The following is a 17,563-nucleotide window of genomic DNA, read 5'->3' as shown; positions in this document are numbered from 1 at the left end:
TAACTTTATATGAGAATCATATTTAAATTCAAACCTTTTGTAAAATCTCTAATAATTTTTTAATGGCAATTATTAAAAGAAACGTATTTATATTTTTAAGAGTTTGAAACTTGAGTTTATATAAGGATTCTAAATTTTTTTATAAAAATTAATAGTTCTAGAGATATAATTTAGGTGGGGAAAAATAATTCTTACAATTTCGAGAGTATTTTTTTTAAATACTGATTTATAAGAAATTCTTTCTTTTAAAATTATCAGTATAGACATATTATAAATTTATAATAAAATTTTATAATTTATTTTTAGCAATTTCTTTTAGAAAATTATTAAAGATTTTATAAAAGTCTTAAAATCTGTATATAATTCCTATATAAATTTAAAAACGAATATTTTGAAACTTTAAATCTCAATTCCAAAAAATCTTTAAAATCTTAAAAATCTTAAAAATCTTAAAAATCTTAAAAATCTTAAAAATCTAAAAACTTTAAATTAAATTTGAAACGATCTGAATTACATATATACAAATTTTCAATAAATTCTATTTACAAATAAGAAAATTAAGAATATCATTTTTTGAGATTTTTCGTAATACAGAGTGGCCCAAAACAGGGGTGGCTGGAAAATAGGACACCCGATTTAAGGTCCGGGAGATTCTCGACCGAGTTTTTATGCGATGACCTCACCTCGTCTGGCGAGATCATGTGAAACTCGAGAGCAAAATGGATGACTCTGGTTTCACTCTACGAGTTCTATCTGGAAGGCTATATAGCTGAAGGTCGCACGATTAAATAATGTTATTGTCTGCTCGAGTACATGGAATTAGATTAACAGGATGCTAATAAGTTTCCTATGTGGGGTTGCAGTGGCAGTTATCTGGGAGTTTATTGAAAGCTAGATTGACCTGTAGAGTATTTCTGATCAATCCATTATTTTATATAGAGCTGAAAATTGAATTCCTGTGCGAACTTTCATACTGTTGTGCTATATAATACTGCTTTGAACTATCCACATGAAGCTTTATATTCCCCTTCACTAGTCGGCTTCGCTAAAGAAAATAGTTCCAATAAATATTCAACCCCAACGCCTGATATGCATATACCCCCAAACTACCTCGCTAAATCAATCAATTCTTTCCAAATCTCAATTTATCATCATTTTCGCCCCAGAAAACTCATGTTCCCCGACCTCTTATCCAAAAATTACTTCCCATACGACCACCAAACAAATCCTCCCAGTACCAAAAATACAACCACAAGCTGCACGAATAAATCTCCCTCGTGTGAATCCCCCTCTTCTCCATTCCCATTCCCGTTCCCGCTCCTACTACCGAGTCTTCCACCCTCCAAATCATGAGTCCGGGAATTGGTATTACGTATCCTTGCGTCCCAATGCGATCGATCGTATCTTTCAACTGACGGAAGGGAAACGTGGTAATTGGGACGTGAGGGACGGGATGGGACATCTGTATGGTGATTTGGACGTGAAGGACGAGGTGGGACATCAATATGGTATTGTTGATGCCCTGTTTGCAAAGGCGGAGAAGGCAATGGAGAAGGTGGAAGATGAGAGGGGATAGGATACGAGTTTTGGATGAGAGATTGGCGTTCGCTCGCGAGACTCGTTGCGCGGTTATAGGTGTACCATCCTGGCGACGGGATTGTGGGAATAGTTTGTGCTTGTAGAGTTTGCGGAAGACCAGGGAAATTTGTAAATGGGGCTGGTTCAGAAAGATTTCTCTGATCCAAAGGATGTTCCATGACCTCAAAGCTTTGATGCGAAGCCAATACGTCTCCTCTAATCTCCTCCCAAGGATCTCTGAATGTAACTCTTAGTCCCCTCTGTGCCTTTCTTCTCCTCTCAGCTTTCACATTTCCTTCCTTCCCCTTCATGACCACCGTATCCACCCATTCCACTCCATCCTTATCCATCTCAAATTTCCCTATCAATTCCAGATAACTAGTTTTACAAATTCTTGTATCGAAAGCTCTGGAATCGGGTTTAAAGCTAATAGCGCGGAGCTTTGAGAAGGGGACTGGGAAAACATGCTCAGTAATAATAAAGGAAGGTTTATTCATTTCTCCTGCTTCGAGATAGAGTTTTCTTTCGAGATCGGTATCTAGGTCTTCTAGATTCTCAGGGGTTTGAGATATCGCGATGCGGGATTTCTGGTTGTGTTTTTGACGGGACTTGGATGTTATCTAGCGGTGGTGACATGTGTTGTTAGCTTCCCCTCGGTATCTACCTTCATTTTCTCTACAGACAATAACTTTGAACATATAAAAAGGAGATTCTCTACCATGGCAACGGAACAAATGTTTCCTTCATGCTCCAAAATCACAACCGGATGATTATACCCCTCATCATCCAAGCATCTCCCGTTACAACAAATTTTCCCACGACTACAAACTAAATCGTCATCGCTTTCCAATTTAGACGGAAGCCATACTATACAACCGACACAGATATCGCTTTTCCTCACAATTGCACGGATACCGGCCCCAGAATGTGTTTCGCGGGGTGGACTGCGTCGGGATATGCGGGCTGCATGACGACTGCGCGTTCGAGGCATTTAATTAATTGTACGAGATCGGAACCTTGAATTCGATATAAGGATATGGATAAAATTAAAACGACAATAAAGGTAGAAGAAACGTAATACAATATATCATGAAGAAAGAAAGAAAGTGACGCAGATCACCATTTATCCCTCCCCGCTCCCGTACCACCTGTGCGCCCAGCTGTGCAACATCGACAAGCTGCACTGCATGCTCAGCGCAGAACGTGGGGGATTTGTGGCCAATGGAAATTTGTTAGTGAGTAATGAATGGATGGTATTTGGTGGTGGTGGGTTTCTGTGCCGCAGTGACCTTTTGGGAGACCTTTGTGTATGGCTTTTTGTTAGGCTGATTTTGGGGAGGGGTTTGGGGTCCAATGGAGTGGGAGGTTTGCGAGGGGGGGGTGAAACATGGTGGGTATGGGGCTTGAGGCTGAGAGCTTGAAGAAACATATTTCTTTTCTTGGATAGTTTAATTTTTTCATATCTCTCTCCGGTGGAAAGTTGGGATTTTTCAAGGGTGACCAAATTTTTCGGATGGAAATGAATTGTTGATGTAGGGAACAAATCATCAACAGTACATTTTCGTAAATACTGTGATGACACTTGATCGCAGATACATATTTAAGAACGGGAGAGTTTAAAATATTGTGATGTTGTACCTAGATTATAGTTGTAACTGCCAAACTATGAATCGAGATGATATTGCATCCGTCGCTGCGAGCTTGAGAGTGACTTATGCTTGCTTTGCATCTAAATTATTCTAAATATGCATCTGCATAATCTGTATTGAGTCCCGTATTGATAACTCCTTATGCCTTCATTATCATACTATCAATTTTGTCGTCTACCTCATCCTGTCGTGAGCCTTTAGTCCTGTATGTCACTATCATATATTATATTTTGTCTTTCATGCCATTCCTCTTCGATATCAATAGAAGAAGGGCCTAAGATACCAACCTTAACACCTGTGAACACCATATCCTCCCTCCAAGCCTTGTAAAGGTCGCCTCCGAATGTGCCAGTCAGTGTTGTACCCAAGGGTTCACTGAAAGTAATCGAACAAAGATATTGACCTGGAACGGGCTCGCTATCTATTTTGTATTCCCCGCGCCATCGATAGTTCCACGTTGGATTGTGGGAAGATGGCTTGTCTCTGGCAGGAAATGAGAAGGCTTCCGGTCTAGATTTGCACCAAATACGTTTGGCCTTGAGCCTTGTACATTCGATATCGTCATCGTTGCCGTCTTTTTTCTTCTTCTCGTTCTTTTTGAAAGTGATCTTCCCTCGCTTGACATTCAGATCAGCTAGTCTAACCGACTTTGTCTCAACAGTTGGAAACTGTTGTTCAAACCGGAACAGACCCGATACCCCGCCGAAATTAAACTCGCCAAACATTTGGAATTGACCATCAGATTTTTGACTGTATATCTTAAGCGTGAGAGGAGTGGACCATCTCCTTTCCATTTCTAAGCAGGATATATGCCAATCTCCAGTTACGTCCCAGTTTTTGTCGCGTGATGCACGGATTACATCATCTTGGGCTTCGCTAATAACGTCTCGAGCATTTTTCATAGCTTCCCGAGCCTTTTGTATTGCTTTACCTCGGATCTGATGTATGTCCTGAAGTTTATTCTCAACAGCAGGTTCGCTTCCTCCCACGGTTATATGGATGAGCGAGCAAAGGTCTCTTCGGCGTGGTGGTTCGTCGAATTTTGAAACTTCCAATGATTTGTATGTGAGACCGAGTGATAGGGCAGCTTTTCGAATCTCGGCTACTAATGATGAGTCAATTGTCATGAAAACAACGTTTTCTTGCTCGGAATCTAGGAATGTTGGGAACTTTTCCTTCAAGAACTTTTCTGGGTTCTTGCGAGCTTTTTCAAGATCGTCCAATTCGTTGTTCCATCTGCTCTCCTGCTCGGCTTCTGCCTTCTGTTTCTCCTTTTCTAATTCTTCTCTTGCTATAATATATCGTATATTGTAGTCATCATCCATTGCCGTTTCCAATGCAATCAGCTTTGGCAGCATTGGTTTGTGTCCATCTTTTCGCAACCTATCTATCATTTCATAGACTGTCCCGGTCCTTTTAAGACCTCTGAAAAAGCATTGAGCTTTCCAAAAGGACTCTGAAAGCGTTCCACAACCATCAGCAGATGGAAATCGTGTTTCGAGGTTAGAATCAAATGTATGGCTGTTTGACTTTATACCGTAACCATCGTAGATTAATTTATTGTTACCAAATTTTCTTTCGATCGGAAGTATTTTCTTCCTGATGGAGGAATCTAATGGGTCAATACCGCTCATGGTGACTCTGCTGTGCTAAAAGAGGTAGAGGTGCTGAGAATAATGCAGAGGGAAATGAAGACTCAAATATTTGTTTAATCGTACAACTTGCCTTGTCTTTAGAAATGATTGTTGTTGAATTAGTAGTGTCGACTGCAACATACGGCTGAATAGCCAGATTCGATAAGACTTGTGAGTTAAAGTTAGCCGGATCAAAAATAGTTTATATTTCGAGTCTGAAAATGAATAGAATGGCACGGAACAACCAGATCATACACAGATACTCTCAAATGAAATGATGAGTGCTCACCGCGAACTAAACTGTATTGCCAAATCACAAAGTCGAGATTTGATCAGTTCAAAGTTATATCAAGCTACGGCTACTGCCCTGTTGAATATTGTTGGAGCTTGCGGCTTGATGATCAATCATTGGGATATCTTTCAATCGTCACGAATAAAAAGTTATTGGGGTTGCGAGGTTATGTTCGAATTAGTTGGGAATTTTTCTAGCAGAAATCGCTTCGCGTCTTCTTCTGCCATTTGGTCATCTGTGAGCCTATTCCTCCATGAACCCTCAAGTTCATCTGCTGCCCTTTGTCTAAGATTCTTCTAAAATTTCACAAGTTCTGAGAAAACTGGTTTATGCTCGTTGGTGCAAAGCCTATCGTCAAGTTCGTCTATTCTACCATTTGTATCCAGACCTCGAAAGGCATACTGGGCCTTACAAAACACCTTCAGGTGTTTATTCTTTCCTCCGCGCTTTGTCAATTCTTCTGACGATGGGATTTCGCCTTCCATATTTTCCATGAACCCAATGGAGCCATATTTCAGAACGTCCGACAGCCTATTATTAAATCCGAAGATAGTTTCGCCGAACAGTATGTTTGTAATTTATCTCTCCATATTCAAGAAGCATCTTACTTTTGCAATTATACCTATTATTGGAATACAATTTTAATCATGATGTCTAACAATTGAAAGACCAAATGTCATGTGTCGATTAGCTTCATGACGAGTGCGGGGAATCTGTGGGGAAGCTAGTTTCAAGTCAACCATATCACGTGGAAATTTCGGACGACAATCTTCTCGAAACTCCAACATCTATCTTATTCCAGAGAGAATTAGACACATATCAGTACTGATTCTGTTCTGTTATTGTTCAAGAGAATCCTTGATCTATTTCCTTTTAATAGACTTGCCCAATATCTCATAGATACTTGGCAAAAAATTCACTCCACAATTTATATCCACGATAGTATTCTTCACGAGTCCTTGGATTTTCCAAATCACCCCTGTTTGGGAAGTTTTTGATCAGCAAAAGGCCATACTAAGCTTCTAAGCTAATAAGTTACTCACATTGAAGACATCCAGCCGTGCACTTGATCATCGAAAGCCTCAAAGTACTTTTCGACCTTCACATTGTTCTCATATGTTTTGCATTGCTACAGAAATTTCATCAGCGTTATCCTATTTGTTTGAGACAATGGCACAAACCTCTTTATTCTCATCCTTACTAAGTAGAACAATTTGTGGAATCGTTACCAATTTGGCATCTTCCGGGTCTACCAAAGATGGATGTGTTTGAGCTCCTGCCTTGAAGATAGTTCCTTCTTGTGAAGCCATTGTCACTATCTATTAATTGTCAGGACTTCATAATGTTCGCTTTATGCATGTAATAAATGTCCAAAGTAAGATTTACGAACCTTTGCACCCCAACAGTATCCAGCAATCCCCCAACTCTTCACATTCTTTACTTCATCTCTTTCCTTTAACACATTCATAAACTCCCCGAGTCTTTTAAGGTTCTTTTCCTTTTCCGCTTGGTTCTCAAATATCTTGAAGATATAATCCCATTTCTCACCTGTATCCGCAGGCCAATAAGCGATATCTGCTTCATTGCCCGGCCCAAAGAAATCAGGCACAAATACCTTTATACCTTGAGGAGATGATGAAATCTTTGTGGCAGCGAGAATTTCAGCGCCTAGGAGCGTCTGGGTCCAAAAACCGAAGATGTCATAGACTAAGACAATGGCTGATGTGGCGTTCTCGGGTCCAGTGACGTCTGCATAATATTTCTCAGTAAGTTTTTTTCATGGAAGAGGGGAATGTACAATATTTTGTCCCGCCAATGTCAATAAACTCGCCGGAGAGTTTGTATTCTGGCCCATGTAACGATATTGGAGTACCTTTGCAACAGGCTGCGCTTGGTTGAGTCATTTTTATCGAGTGACTCGAGATCCTTGATACATCGCTAAAGAGAATTGATTGTACACGAACAGTAGAAAAGTGCTTTGCTATATAAAGCTTAATTTGCCAAATCGCAAGAACATGTGAAGATCGATTTCTTTGAATGACACAAATTTCACGGTTCTACAACTTATGCGACATGATTACTTACCAATTAATGAACCCATCATATTATTGAACATTCCCGTATACGGAAGCGGATAAAAGAGAGAAGTGCGGGGCTAGTTGACGCACCATCAATTACTGTCGCAACTTCACCATGAAGCAGACTTTCCAACGAATCAAAAGCTCTCTTCATTAGTTTTAATACCAATTTAATATAGGTGGATTAGGATGATAAGATGGTGGTAATCCAATAGGCTATGGTACATACAAAGATTGATAATTATCCTGTACCGATTATCAGATCCCGTTCCAAATCCCGAGGAGACGATCTGGAGATACTGCTGAACGAATTTTGGTCAAGAATAGCTATCATAAACACTAATTATATACTGGCATTTCTCGAATGCTATTTTTTACACGATAGTGAGCGTTACCTCTGAAAATTGATTACTGTCATTTTCTATCACATTATTATTGATTTCGCAACTTGCATTTCAGTTCCAGCTCTCCAAAACTCAAGCAAAAGCATAAAGGATATCGGCATCAATTTACACCCGTCAAATATGGCTGGAGATGAAATTGAACGTCTCATGCATTGAAGATACTCAGTGCAGAAATCGATAAAGTGGGTTTTAGTATGGTTTTAGTATGGTTTATATTTTCCATTGATTTCTGCTTTTATCTGTACTTATTATCTATTTCGTAGAGTATATTTACCGTCTATGTATATAGTCACCATTATCCACTTCACAAATTGCAACTCTAGCATTGCCGAAACGTGAGTAATGACATCAGTGGAATTAATCCATTTTTGCTTTCCGCTCTCTCACCCCCTTCTTAAACCTAGACCCACTAGGTTTCATAGCAAACCAAGCCGGCAATGCACATTTCCCCACCAAACCCCCAAAATCCCTTTTACATTCTTCCAAAAACTCCTCATCCGAATATGTATTCAACAATCTCGACTGTTCACCCCCGGATTTAGAATCAACAAGCAATTGCAGAATTTCCATAAGCGATCCCGGAGTCTTGGGAAAAACTTGTACCGTCTGACCAGTACGTGCAGATACGAGGAATCCTGATGATTTTTCTCCGAGAAGTAGCATGTATAAAGCAACCTGTAGTAGATGTTCTGGAGATAGGGAATCTGAATGTTTGATTTCCCAAACGGCAGCAATCTCTTTTTTGGGTCGACATATATCCATGGCGCCACCTACTATGACTCCAAATTTCTTCAAGGGTGCTATAGGCCCACCACCGTAGGTGACAAAGGGAAACTTGCGATACCTCGAGCTTTCGAAAAATATGCCTTGTCCTGAAATTTTGGCGTCGCCTGGTAGTGTGTTCAGGACATAATGAATGTATTGATAATACGTCTCTGTTACCCATGTGTACCCCATCAATGGAATACTCAAGAGCTTGGTAATATCTTTATCTTTTGCTGCCATCTCAAGGTTTGATAAGTATAATATATCACCGGTTGTAATAACCCCAGTGTCATATGCGTACTTTATGTTCTGAATCCTCTCATAAAATTCATTTGGAAGCTCGCGTAGCGGATTTCGTCGTTTCGTAGGTCTCTTAGGTGGCTCGAGAAGTTTTAAAGGTCCCGCAAGTATGTCCAACCTCTTTTTTAGACGCCACTGGAAAACAGCAGGAATAGCCGTTCCAGTAATTGCAGCCACGGCTTCAACAAGACCATAAATGTCTTGAATTTCAGAAGGTGGAGGCGAGCTTCCGTAAGTCGGTTCGGCAATCAGTTTGAACTCGAGACGACTTAGACAGTCAGTTATAAGAGTTTCTGAAACATTTCGACACAATGCAGTGACGCCGAATAAAGGTACTTGTCTTTCAGGGCCCTGTGGTTGAATATCGAGATTGCGAGTCATGACCAAATCACATGTTTGATCCACAGTATCCAGGTCCACGAAGGGTAAGGGAGCGTTTGTGTGCGCATGAATAAGGACAAGATGCTCAAGTGCTCGGGTAGCTGCCACGTATTGCGGATTAGTGACAGCAATAGGATCTTCTGAGACCTTGTTGAAAAAACTGTGATATGCCTGATCAAATCCAAGAACAATCGAGGCCTTGCGCTCAATTCCCTTTGCTTGATGATAAGTGCATATCAATACTTTTCCATGTGCAACTTCAGGTGCGATTTCTGATACATCCGAATCTGATCTGAATACAGGAATTCCTCGGAGTGCAAGATCATTAGCGAGATAGATTGCAGGCGAGATACCACGCACCGATGGCGAGAGAACTATTATATCGTTCGGGGATATGTCAGGAAATTCCAGAAGTCTTTGTACCTCGTGCACTAAGTCATCATATGGATCACATATAACATAGCGTGGTTGAGGGTAAGGTCGACCTGATGCATCATGGGATTTTACTGCCCGCATGGGCTTTCCACTCGGATCTTTGAGAAGTTGCTGGTTGATAAAGTCAACATTGGATTGCGTCATACGATTTGAGGCAGTCTGATCCGCCAAGATCCATTCTTGGTCATTTATATAACCGAAGACTTCAGGGTGATTAGCCATAGACAAGAAGCGCGAATCTGCATTGTTGAATCCATAAACTTCTTGACGTCTGTCGCCCAAAACTACGACCCTCAACGGGTTTCCTGATTTGGCCTGTCGGTTATGCCCAATGAATCCTTTGTCACGTAAGACCTTATCCACAAACCTTTTCAATATCGGTGTCATATCCTGCTGTTCATCCAGAATCAAGACCGAAAATTCAGGAAGTTCCATGTTATCAAAGATATTCATATCATCCTCCACAACTCGCTTGAGACCTTGGTCGGTAGCACATTCTGACGTGTAGTACCTAGCTCCTAGTGTATGATAGTTCTGTACTGTCACATTGGTCAAGCCCAAATCTTCTATCCTCTGTTTTGTCTCTAACATCAAGCGCCGGTTATAAACCAATACTAGGAATCTGGTATCAGGTGCAGATTGTGCAAGATGTAAGATCGTGGTCGTTTTTCCAGAACCAGCGCATGCATCAACGATGATATTCTTTTTGGTATGTAACAATGTGTCAATAGCAATTTGTTGTTCGGGAGATGGTGGTAACAAGGTCCTGGGTGGTCCAATACCCCGGACAGCAGCAACCGTCTCATCCGGGACACTTCCCGCTGTTGCAGCCGCGACATGCGCCAGGTTTCTGATACAGAGGACGACGCCATGAGGTAGACAAGCTTTCTGATCCAAAACTGCCCATGGCAATGAGTTTGGTGAGTATGGGAGATGCCTGGAATGACGTGTAGCAGAAGATATTCCCAACGTCGCGAGTGGCCGTCGAAGGCAACCTCGAAGCATGGTAGAGTTGAAATTAATATTGCTTATTAATTGAACACGTGCAAAGGGAACTCAGGATGCATATGTAACTTCAATTCCAGGGTGCGCGAAGGAGATTGGAGTGTTCTCAGCCGAATGAAGTGGCAAATGTCAGCACATGTAACATGTTGCTTTTGATGAAAAAATCAAATCCTATCAAAACCAGGCATGCGCTCGAGATGCGAGGGAAACTTTCTGGCTTATATTGCCTTGATACGTCTCAACAAGAAAAGACTAATGATTGTGATATATCGGCCACTTCATTCTCGTAACTGGAAAGGGGGTGGAGCAAATGCTATTGACATTATCAATATTCCAATTTGGTGGTTGGTTTATCTAGCTGACTAAGCAATATATCAGAAAAAATAGTACAGTATATACTCGTGATATACAAACATTTATTTCAATATTTATGATCAATCATCATGACAATACATAGCCTACCTATCGGTGTCATAAAAATACTTATACTCAATAGTATATTCAGTCAGTCAGTCAGTCCTGGAGTGAAAATATCATATTCAAAAGAAAGAAGACTCCTCATCGTGAACCAACGTTTGTTTCTTGCTCCTATGGTATTCAGAATTGACACAATCTTACGCCGTCAGTTTCTACTCAATGCATATCGATTCCATTTTTTATTTTTATTTTGCTTTTAGAACTACCTAGCCTGGGTAGGTTCATCATATCATTTCGGATCTGTCAAGGTCAGTCTGTATCTTAATGGTACCGTCCGCAAATTCGTTCCATTCCCCCGCTCTTCCATCAACAATTCAATAGTTGTGATTCTCTTTCCTGTGTCCCATTCTCCTAATGTTCTTATCTAAGTTATTAGAGTCTAGAATGCCCTCTCTCTAGAATTTCCCTGATAACAAAATGTCTAATGACTCTGGCGTTAACCTCATGACTGACAAATAAAACCTCTAATATTCCCCTCTTCTTGCCCCTTTAGAAGATCCAGAAACAAACGAGCCTGATTACAATCTTCCTTAACTACCTACAATCCAATCACCACCATGGATTCCGCTTATTTCATATGACGACCTGTCTTACCAACCACGAACCGAACATGGGAAAATGCACATTACCAAGATACCCATGCATGCTGTGTAAAGAAATTATAATGTGATATTTCAGGAGACGAAATCAATTTTCTGCAATCTCCCAGTAGAATCGAGGCATGGACCCCTTAAATTCACAAGTGACTGAAGAAAAGATGCAGAAGTGACTCCTGTGTGCCGAGACATAGTTGTGCGTTGCGTTTTGTGATATATGCATCAGTGAAACACTCAACATTTCGGGCAATATCGAAAACGGGTTAGAAACAAATTTTCAACGGGCGAAATCATTGATCCTCGCTCCGAGGCAACAAATGCGACCAATATCGTCGCAATCCCAACAATTGCAGAATGCAATGCTACCTCAAGTTTATTCCTGGTCATGAACTCGTGGGGCAGGCTTGATAATTCTTCATTGGAAATTGTAACATTTTGCAAGACTTCAATAAAACAGTATAGATGATTATCAAAATGAGAATGCGGTAGAGGAGTAAGGCATACGAGCTTATATTTTTATTTGCAACATTTGAGACTTCAAGGATGTCACTGATTTAGAAACGAGCAAAGGTACAAAACCAGAAATCCTACTAGTGGCCGGTGAGGTGACGATATACGTGATGGAAAAATGAGACAAATGATACCTACCTGGTTACATTTTCTTCAGATGAAGAAACGAGATACTTCCCGTGGGGGGTGAAACGTCTTTTTACCTTGTAATGGATCAGGTGAGTTCCTGTATAAAAATATAGGGATGCATGGCAACCAGGATAATTCATCCTTACACCAACTCGTCCCGCTCCAAATCCATGTCCGCAGAAGTTTAGAATGTGCATGTCTCATTTCCTGGAGAAATACCCATGCGTCCTGCTCTATTCCAATCATTTGTGGTTTGTCTCGTGAAAGTAGGTGGTCGTAGTTGTGCAGTATGCTCTTCTAGTCATGATGAAGGCAACGATAAAAATCAATCATTGTTATCGATCCTGCAGTTGTTCCGTATTATGTCTGTGTATGTGAATGCTGAAGGAGATTCCTCGAATAGATTTCATCCTGACGCCTGAATCTGTCTGCGGATTGTTTCAAGCGATAGATAGCACATTCTTCGTGTAGATGTGGTTGACTTCCACAAAACTGTATCGGCGAAGGTACAAATTCCATGTTCTGTAAGAGATGCTGAGCTGGCGTGCGAAAGTGTACGCGCCGATTTGCTGTTGGCTTTGACTGTGGCAAAGTATGTAGAAGGAATTGGGCGCGGCATTGAACGTAAGTGCACCATCGAACTCACCTAACCTATCTCCATCACCAAAAGTTAGCTTGAGCCTGAGACGGTAGACAACATGAAGGGCATTTTCACACCAACTGATGCGAAATATCTGCGGCCCTTTCAATGGGGCTTCCTTGAATCGTCAGAGAGCGAAGTTCTTATTGTCCATTAATCTCGCAAGGCGTTCGTCCATCTTTGGCACGAGGTATGTGCATCTCATGGCGCCAACGAGCGTACATAGATAGTACAAAACAATAAAATTAATTTGGGTCAGCAAGTTGCATATGATACTGAAATATGATTGGTCGTGTCAGCAAGTTGCATATCATTTGCGCTAGTTCCCATGTTCGCCCAATGGTTTTCCTCTTCCTGTCACCGAAAGCGGGGTCAAGAATTCCGCATAACAGCCTCCTGGTGTAGCCTCGTGTAGCCTCGTCAGCTTTCCCGTCTCTACCCAAAAAGGAAAATTGTATATCACTCACTCATTCCTCATATCACAATACGCTTTCTTTTCCGCTCAGATCTCTCAATCTTCCTCTCTCACACCTCCCACCATAATATCCACCATAAACTCTCTTTCAAAAGGCATCATGCATTTAATTCTAACCGGGGCAACCGGTCTCGTCGGTTCCGGCATTCTCCATCAGATGCTCATACATCCTTCTGTTACCAAAATATCCATTCTCTCTCGAAACCCTGTTCCCCTTGCTGAAACACATGCAAATAGCAAAAAGGCAACAGTCATCCTCCACTCTGATTTTAAGAATTACCCGGAGACTGTCTTGGAACAACTGAAGGGGGCAGAGGGCTGTGTTTGGGCTTTGGGCACTAGTAGTGCGGGCATGGAGAAGGAGTAAGTCTTCCTTCGTACTCTGCGAGAATGGGAATTTATGAGTCTAAAGAATAATGCTAATGAATTAATCATAGAAAATATACCGAGATAACCAAAACCTACACCCTCCACGCCGCGCGAGCCCTTCCCTCCGTTGCCTCTCCCAAACCCTTCAAATTCCTCTACATATCCGGCGAAGGCGCAAACTTAGCTCCTGGTGTGCTAACTCCCATGTTCGGAGTCGTAAAAGGTGAAACTGAAGCCGAATTACTCGCCCTCCCTGCAGAAAAAGGTTATGAGAATCTCAAAGTGTACAATGTGAGACCAGCCGCGGTGGATCCTATTCAACATGAAGAGATCAAGGAATTCATACCCCAGAAAAAAGGTATCATGAAGTTGCTGGATATAGGGCTTTCTCCAGTTATAAGGGCTGTGGGGAAGAATTTGAATACACCGACCAGGGAGATGGGAAAGGTGATTACCGAGTTGATGTTGGGAAATGGAGAGAAATTAGAAGGCAGTGGGGTTATAGATGGGAGAACTTTGAGTAATATTGGATTGAGGAGGATGGGAGGATGGTAGACAAGAGGAAGAGGTTTTGACACAATTCTCACGATTTTCATTTGGTAATAGAGCAGTTTTAATATGGAATAGAAGAGGATTTTATTTGCTCTCATGCCATCCCAGTTTGAGATCCTATGAATATCTACCTATTTTCGAATCTTTTTTGATAGCTAATCTCTGTAGCTTTATGTACTTCTTTCCTCACCATTCTTTTCCCTTTCATCCCAAATCCTTCCAATGAAAAATTTCCTGACACATTCCATCTTTCCTTCCATCAACCCATAATCCATCCATCCCATTATACAAAAGAAATTTGAATGATAGACAGTATTGTATAATATATTCCCCAAGCCAAAGTTCCCCTTTTAAGAATTAAAATAAAATTGGTATCATAGAATCGAGTATAGCAAAAAGAAAAACCGTAAAGAGATTAGAGTAACCAAAAAGAAAGACAGCTGTATCATAGCAGCATAGCAGACGATGATAATCGTGAAAGTCGTTATACGTTTCTACACGGAAGCAAAACGCCAATGAGATTAATGCGGGAAAAACACTAAGAAACATGGGAGAATTGCCCGCAAAAATGAAAGAACACAAAGATAGATCAGGTAGGTGAAGATCTAAACCTTAACACCTTGCTTTCCAGCGGGCATGGTGAAAACCATTGGTCGAAGCAAGAACGGCGACATTGGTGCCGCAGGCGCAGAAGATGAGAAACGGGATTCAGCTTGCAAAGCTTCAGTAGCCTTTTCTTTTCGAGGGGCTTGTGGTTTAGCTGCTACTTGCTTTTCTTCGTGGGACTCATCCGACGAAGAGGAAGACAGAGTAGGATCGCCCATTCTATTAATCTCATCTTCAACATCGGCCAACAGGGCAAAAACATCCGAGTCCGCATAGATGCGGATAGACTCCACAGCTTTACGTCTCGATTCTCTCTTCTCTTTGAGTTCAGCTTCGGAGAGTTTGGGTTGAGGAGGGATAACGTCGACTGTGCGATGACTTTCTCGCACAGGACTGATCCCCTTGATGGGACTTCGTGGAGGTGTGATGGTATTTATACTATTATTATCTTTTTCAACTGTAGGACTAGTAACGGGCATAAAAACAGCAGCGGCAACATGTTCCAATAACTTTTGACGCACTCGTGTGCGTCTGTTCTCGGCCTGGTCGAGTTTGGACACCCAGTCATCGATTGATGAATCGAGTTCTGATAGTGCTTCCTCTTGTTTGAGAATGGCATCGTGGGAGAATCTTGCGGTGCGGGGCGAGCGGAGATAGGTACAAATGCGATCGTGGAGATTGCGACGACCGGCACGGAGGGAGCGGTGGGTTTTGCGGAGGTAGAGACAGCGTTCGTCTAGAGCGCGGAGTTCCTGGATTTGTTAGCAGGATACTGGAAATGGGAGAGGAATTAACATACTCTTGAAAGATTATCCACATCTTTTGAATTGAGAACCTCAAAGCGACAAACTTGGCCAATAGCCTGGCATCTAAGTGTCTCCATTTCCGTTTGTGTCATTTTTGAACTTGCTTGAGAAGCCTTGATACCCTGGGGTAAATGTTCGAAAGCCAATTGCTCCTCCGAAGTAGGAGTTCGTTTTGAATGCGAGATCTTGGGGGCCGATGCTTTGATGGGTGATCCATCACTTCTTTTCTTAGGTCTTCCTCGATCCATTATCGAGGGACCAGATTCGGATCCCCCACGTCGACGAGGTACATCGTGAGTGAGAGTTCCGGCTCGTGGCTGTTGGGAGAATGATTCAGATTGGTTGCGGAAATGACCTGGGGATACTCGTCTCGGGGTTGGGAGTGGAAGAGTGATTGAGCTGGAATTTGCGCTTTGCTGCATGATGGATGAGGCATCTTTGATTGGCTTGGGAGATGATCGTCCGGAGAATAGATTCATCCATGGTTTTGGTGATGATCGACCAGTGGATATCCAAGGTTTTGGAGAAGAACGTCCTTCTGGTGGAGAGCTTGGAGTGGTTGCTGCTGTAGAAATACTAACAGATGGTGAAGGGGTATAAGGAGAAGATCTATGATATGGGGATGGCTCCATCATTCTAGCAGACTTTGGTGGAACTTGTGGTGGCATTGGTGATCTAAGTGTACTTGGTGAAGATTGAGTACGGATTCTTGGTGGCATTGGAGCACTTCTGGATGGGATATATAGAGGAGCCAAAGATTTTGGTGAAAGTGGTTTGGGTGATTGCGAACGGCAATTAGATTTTGATCGTTGTCTCTTCAAACCGTAAGATTCATTAATCTCGTTTTCAATCTCAGCATTCTCATCTAGAATTGGCCCCTCAATACATGCAACTAAAGATTCGCCATATGTATGCTGTCTCCATTTACCACCTGGTGCACTAGAAGATCTTTCGTGTAGAGGAGGACGTCCTGGAATAGTAGCTGTCCGACGTTATTATCAAGCACACTTATGAGGGTTTCAAGGCACTTACGAGAATCCATCGAGACTTCATGAACGGTAGTCATTGGTCCCAACTCAGTGACACTTGGTTTTCTTCGTTTGTTCAATTCTTTGGGCTTTTGAATGTTGTGCTTCTCTCCCAAGGCCAATGGTAATGAGGACTCTGGACTTTGTCGATCTGAACCAATCGATAGCTTCTCTTTAGGGAATATACTGTATTTTCGTGGTGCTTCACTAGGTTGATGCATTCGCCAAATATGTTTTTCTTTCTCTTCCATAACTGGGGATTCCGAATGCTAAATATAATGTGAGCAAGAACCAGCTTGATCACGAAGATAAGGACATACAGTGTCTTGAGATGAAGAAGATACACCCATCTCACGAGCTATTAAGTTATTTAGGCCAATGCTGCTCGTAGCATCGACCATGTATTCGGAAATGTGAGCCATATTAAGGAATTGATCCGCTTCGAAGCTCCCGGCTCGATTTTCCGATTCAATGGGTGTAGGAAAGAAAGTTCGATACTCAGTTGTGTAAGAAGGAATGTGACATATATATTAATATAGCGGAGAAAGAAACATGTAAATAGACTCGATCCACTTGAAGACTCTAAGAGGCGGAAAAGACAGGACTAAGATATACTCAAGCAGTGCCAGACACTTGGACCGACCCAGCGAGGGTTCAAGTGGGGATATGTAATATTCTTGATATATTATCCCTAGTCTATAAGGTAGTGTGCAGCAGGGCCCTTTAGTGCCCTTTCTTTTCTTCTCTTACTATAGAGTGAACATCGATTGTTTTAGCGTCTGAGACAGGCACAATGACAAAAGGGGGCTAGTAAGCACCAAACCATGTGGAAAAGCGTGCAGGATGCCGGATAA

At 41.7% G+C, this 17,563-nt stretch overlaps 6 protein-coding genes across 6 annotated transcripts; 1 reads left to right on the top strand and 5 right to left on the bottom strand.

The window, feature by feature from the left end:
• Positions 1-850: 850 nt before the first annotated feature.
• Positions 851-2,667, bottom strand: BCIN_09g05690 (hypothetical protein). Its single transcript, XM_024695243.1, has 2 exons — positions 2,297-2,667; positions 851-2,198 (listed from the first exon to the last, which is right to left on the bottom strand). Exons 1-2 carry the CDS (start codon positions 2,567-2,569, stop codon positions 1,200-1,202), a joined length of 1,272 nt encoding a protein of 423 aa, XP_024551037.1. The 5' UTR covers positions 2,570-2,667; the 3' UTR covers positions 851-1,199.
• Positions 2,668-3,293: 626 nt separating this feature from the next.
• BCIN_09g05680 (hypothetical protein) lies at positions 3,294-5,184 on the bottom strand. Its single transcript, XM_024695242.1, has 3 exons — positions 5,151-5,184; positions 4,953-5,029; positions 3,294-4,826 (listed from the first exon to the last, which is right to left on the bottom strand). Exons 2-3 carry the CDS (start codon positions 5,000-5,002, stop codon positions 3,425-3,427), a joined length of 1,452 nt encoding a protein of 483 aa, XP_024551036.1. The 5' UTR covers positions 5,003-5,029; positions 5,151-5,184; the 3' UTR covers positions 3,294-3,424.
• Positions 5,185-5,815: 631 nt separating this feature from the next.
• Positions 5,816-7,204, bottom strand: BCIN_09g05670 (hypothetical protein). The gene is made up of 5 exons (XM_024695241.1): positions 6,952-7,204; positions 6,544-6,902; positions 6,335-6,472; positions 6,197-6,282; positions 5,816-6,132 (listed from the first exon to the last, which is right to left on the bottom strand). Exons 1-5 carry the CDS (start codon positions 7,055-7,057, stop codon positions 6,048-6,050), a joined length of 774 nt encoding a protein of 257 aa, XP_024551035.1. The 5' UTR covers positions 7,058-7,204; the 3' UTR covers positions 5,816-6,047.
• A 626-nt stretch (positions 7,205-7,830) lies between these two features.
• On the bottom strand, positions 7,831-10,856 carry BCIN_09g05660 (hypothetical protein). The gene has a single exon (XM_001551752.2). The coding sequence runs from the start codon at positions 10,519-10,521 to the stop codon at positions 7,993-7,995; it is 2,529 nt and encodes an 842-aa protein (XP_001551802.2). The 5' UTR covers positions 10,522-10,856; the 3' UTR covers positions 7,831-7,992.
• Positions 10,857-13,304: 2,448 nt separating this feature from the next.
• BCIN_09g05650 (hypothetical protein) lies at positions 13,305-14,646 on the top strand. Its single transcript, XM_001551755.2, has 2 exons — positions 13,305-13,711; positions 13,786-14,646. Exons 1-2 carry the CDS (start codon positions 13,449-13,451, stop codon positions 14,270-14,272), a joined length of 750 nt encoding a protein of 249 aa, XP_001551805.1. The 5' UTR covers positions 13,305-13,448; the 3' UTR covers positions 14,273-14,646.
• Positions 14,647-14,808: 162 nt separating this feature from the next.
• On the bottom strand, positions 14,809-17,399 carry BCIN_09g05640 (hypothetical protein). Its single transcript, XM_001551756.2, has 4 exons — positions 17,030-17,399; positions 16,714-16,978; positions 15,675-16,663; positions 14,809-15,627 (listed from the first exon to the last, which is right to left on the bottom strand). Exons 1-4 carry the CDS (start codon positions 17,129-17,131, stop codon positions 14,875-14,877), a joined length of 2,109 nt encoding a protein of 702 aa, XP_001551806.2. The 5' UTR covers positions 17,132-17,399; the 3' UTR covers positions 14,809-14,874.
• Positions 17,400-17,563: the final 164 nt, after the last annotated feature.

The sequence above is a fragment of the Botrytis cinerea genome, chromosome 9, assembly GCF_000143535.2.
Source record: "Botrytis cinerea B05.10 chromosome 9, complete sequence".
In the NCBI taxonomy this organism is placed as follows: domain Eukaryota; kingdom Fungi; phylum Ascomycota; class Leotiomycetes; order Helotiales; family Sclerotiniaceae; genus Botrytis; species Botrytis cinerea.
This window is presented reverse-complemented; position numbering and strand designations above follow the sequence as displayed.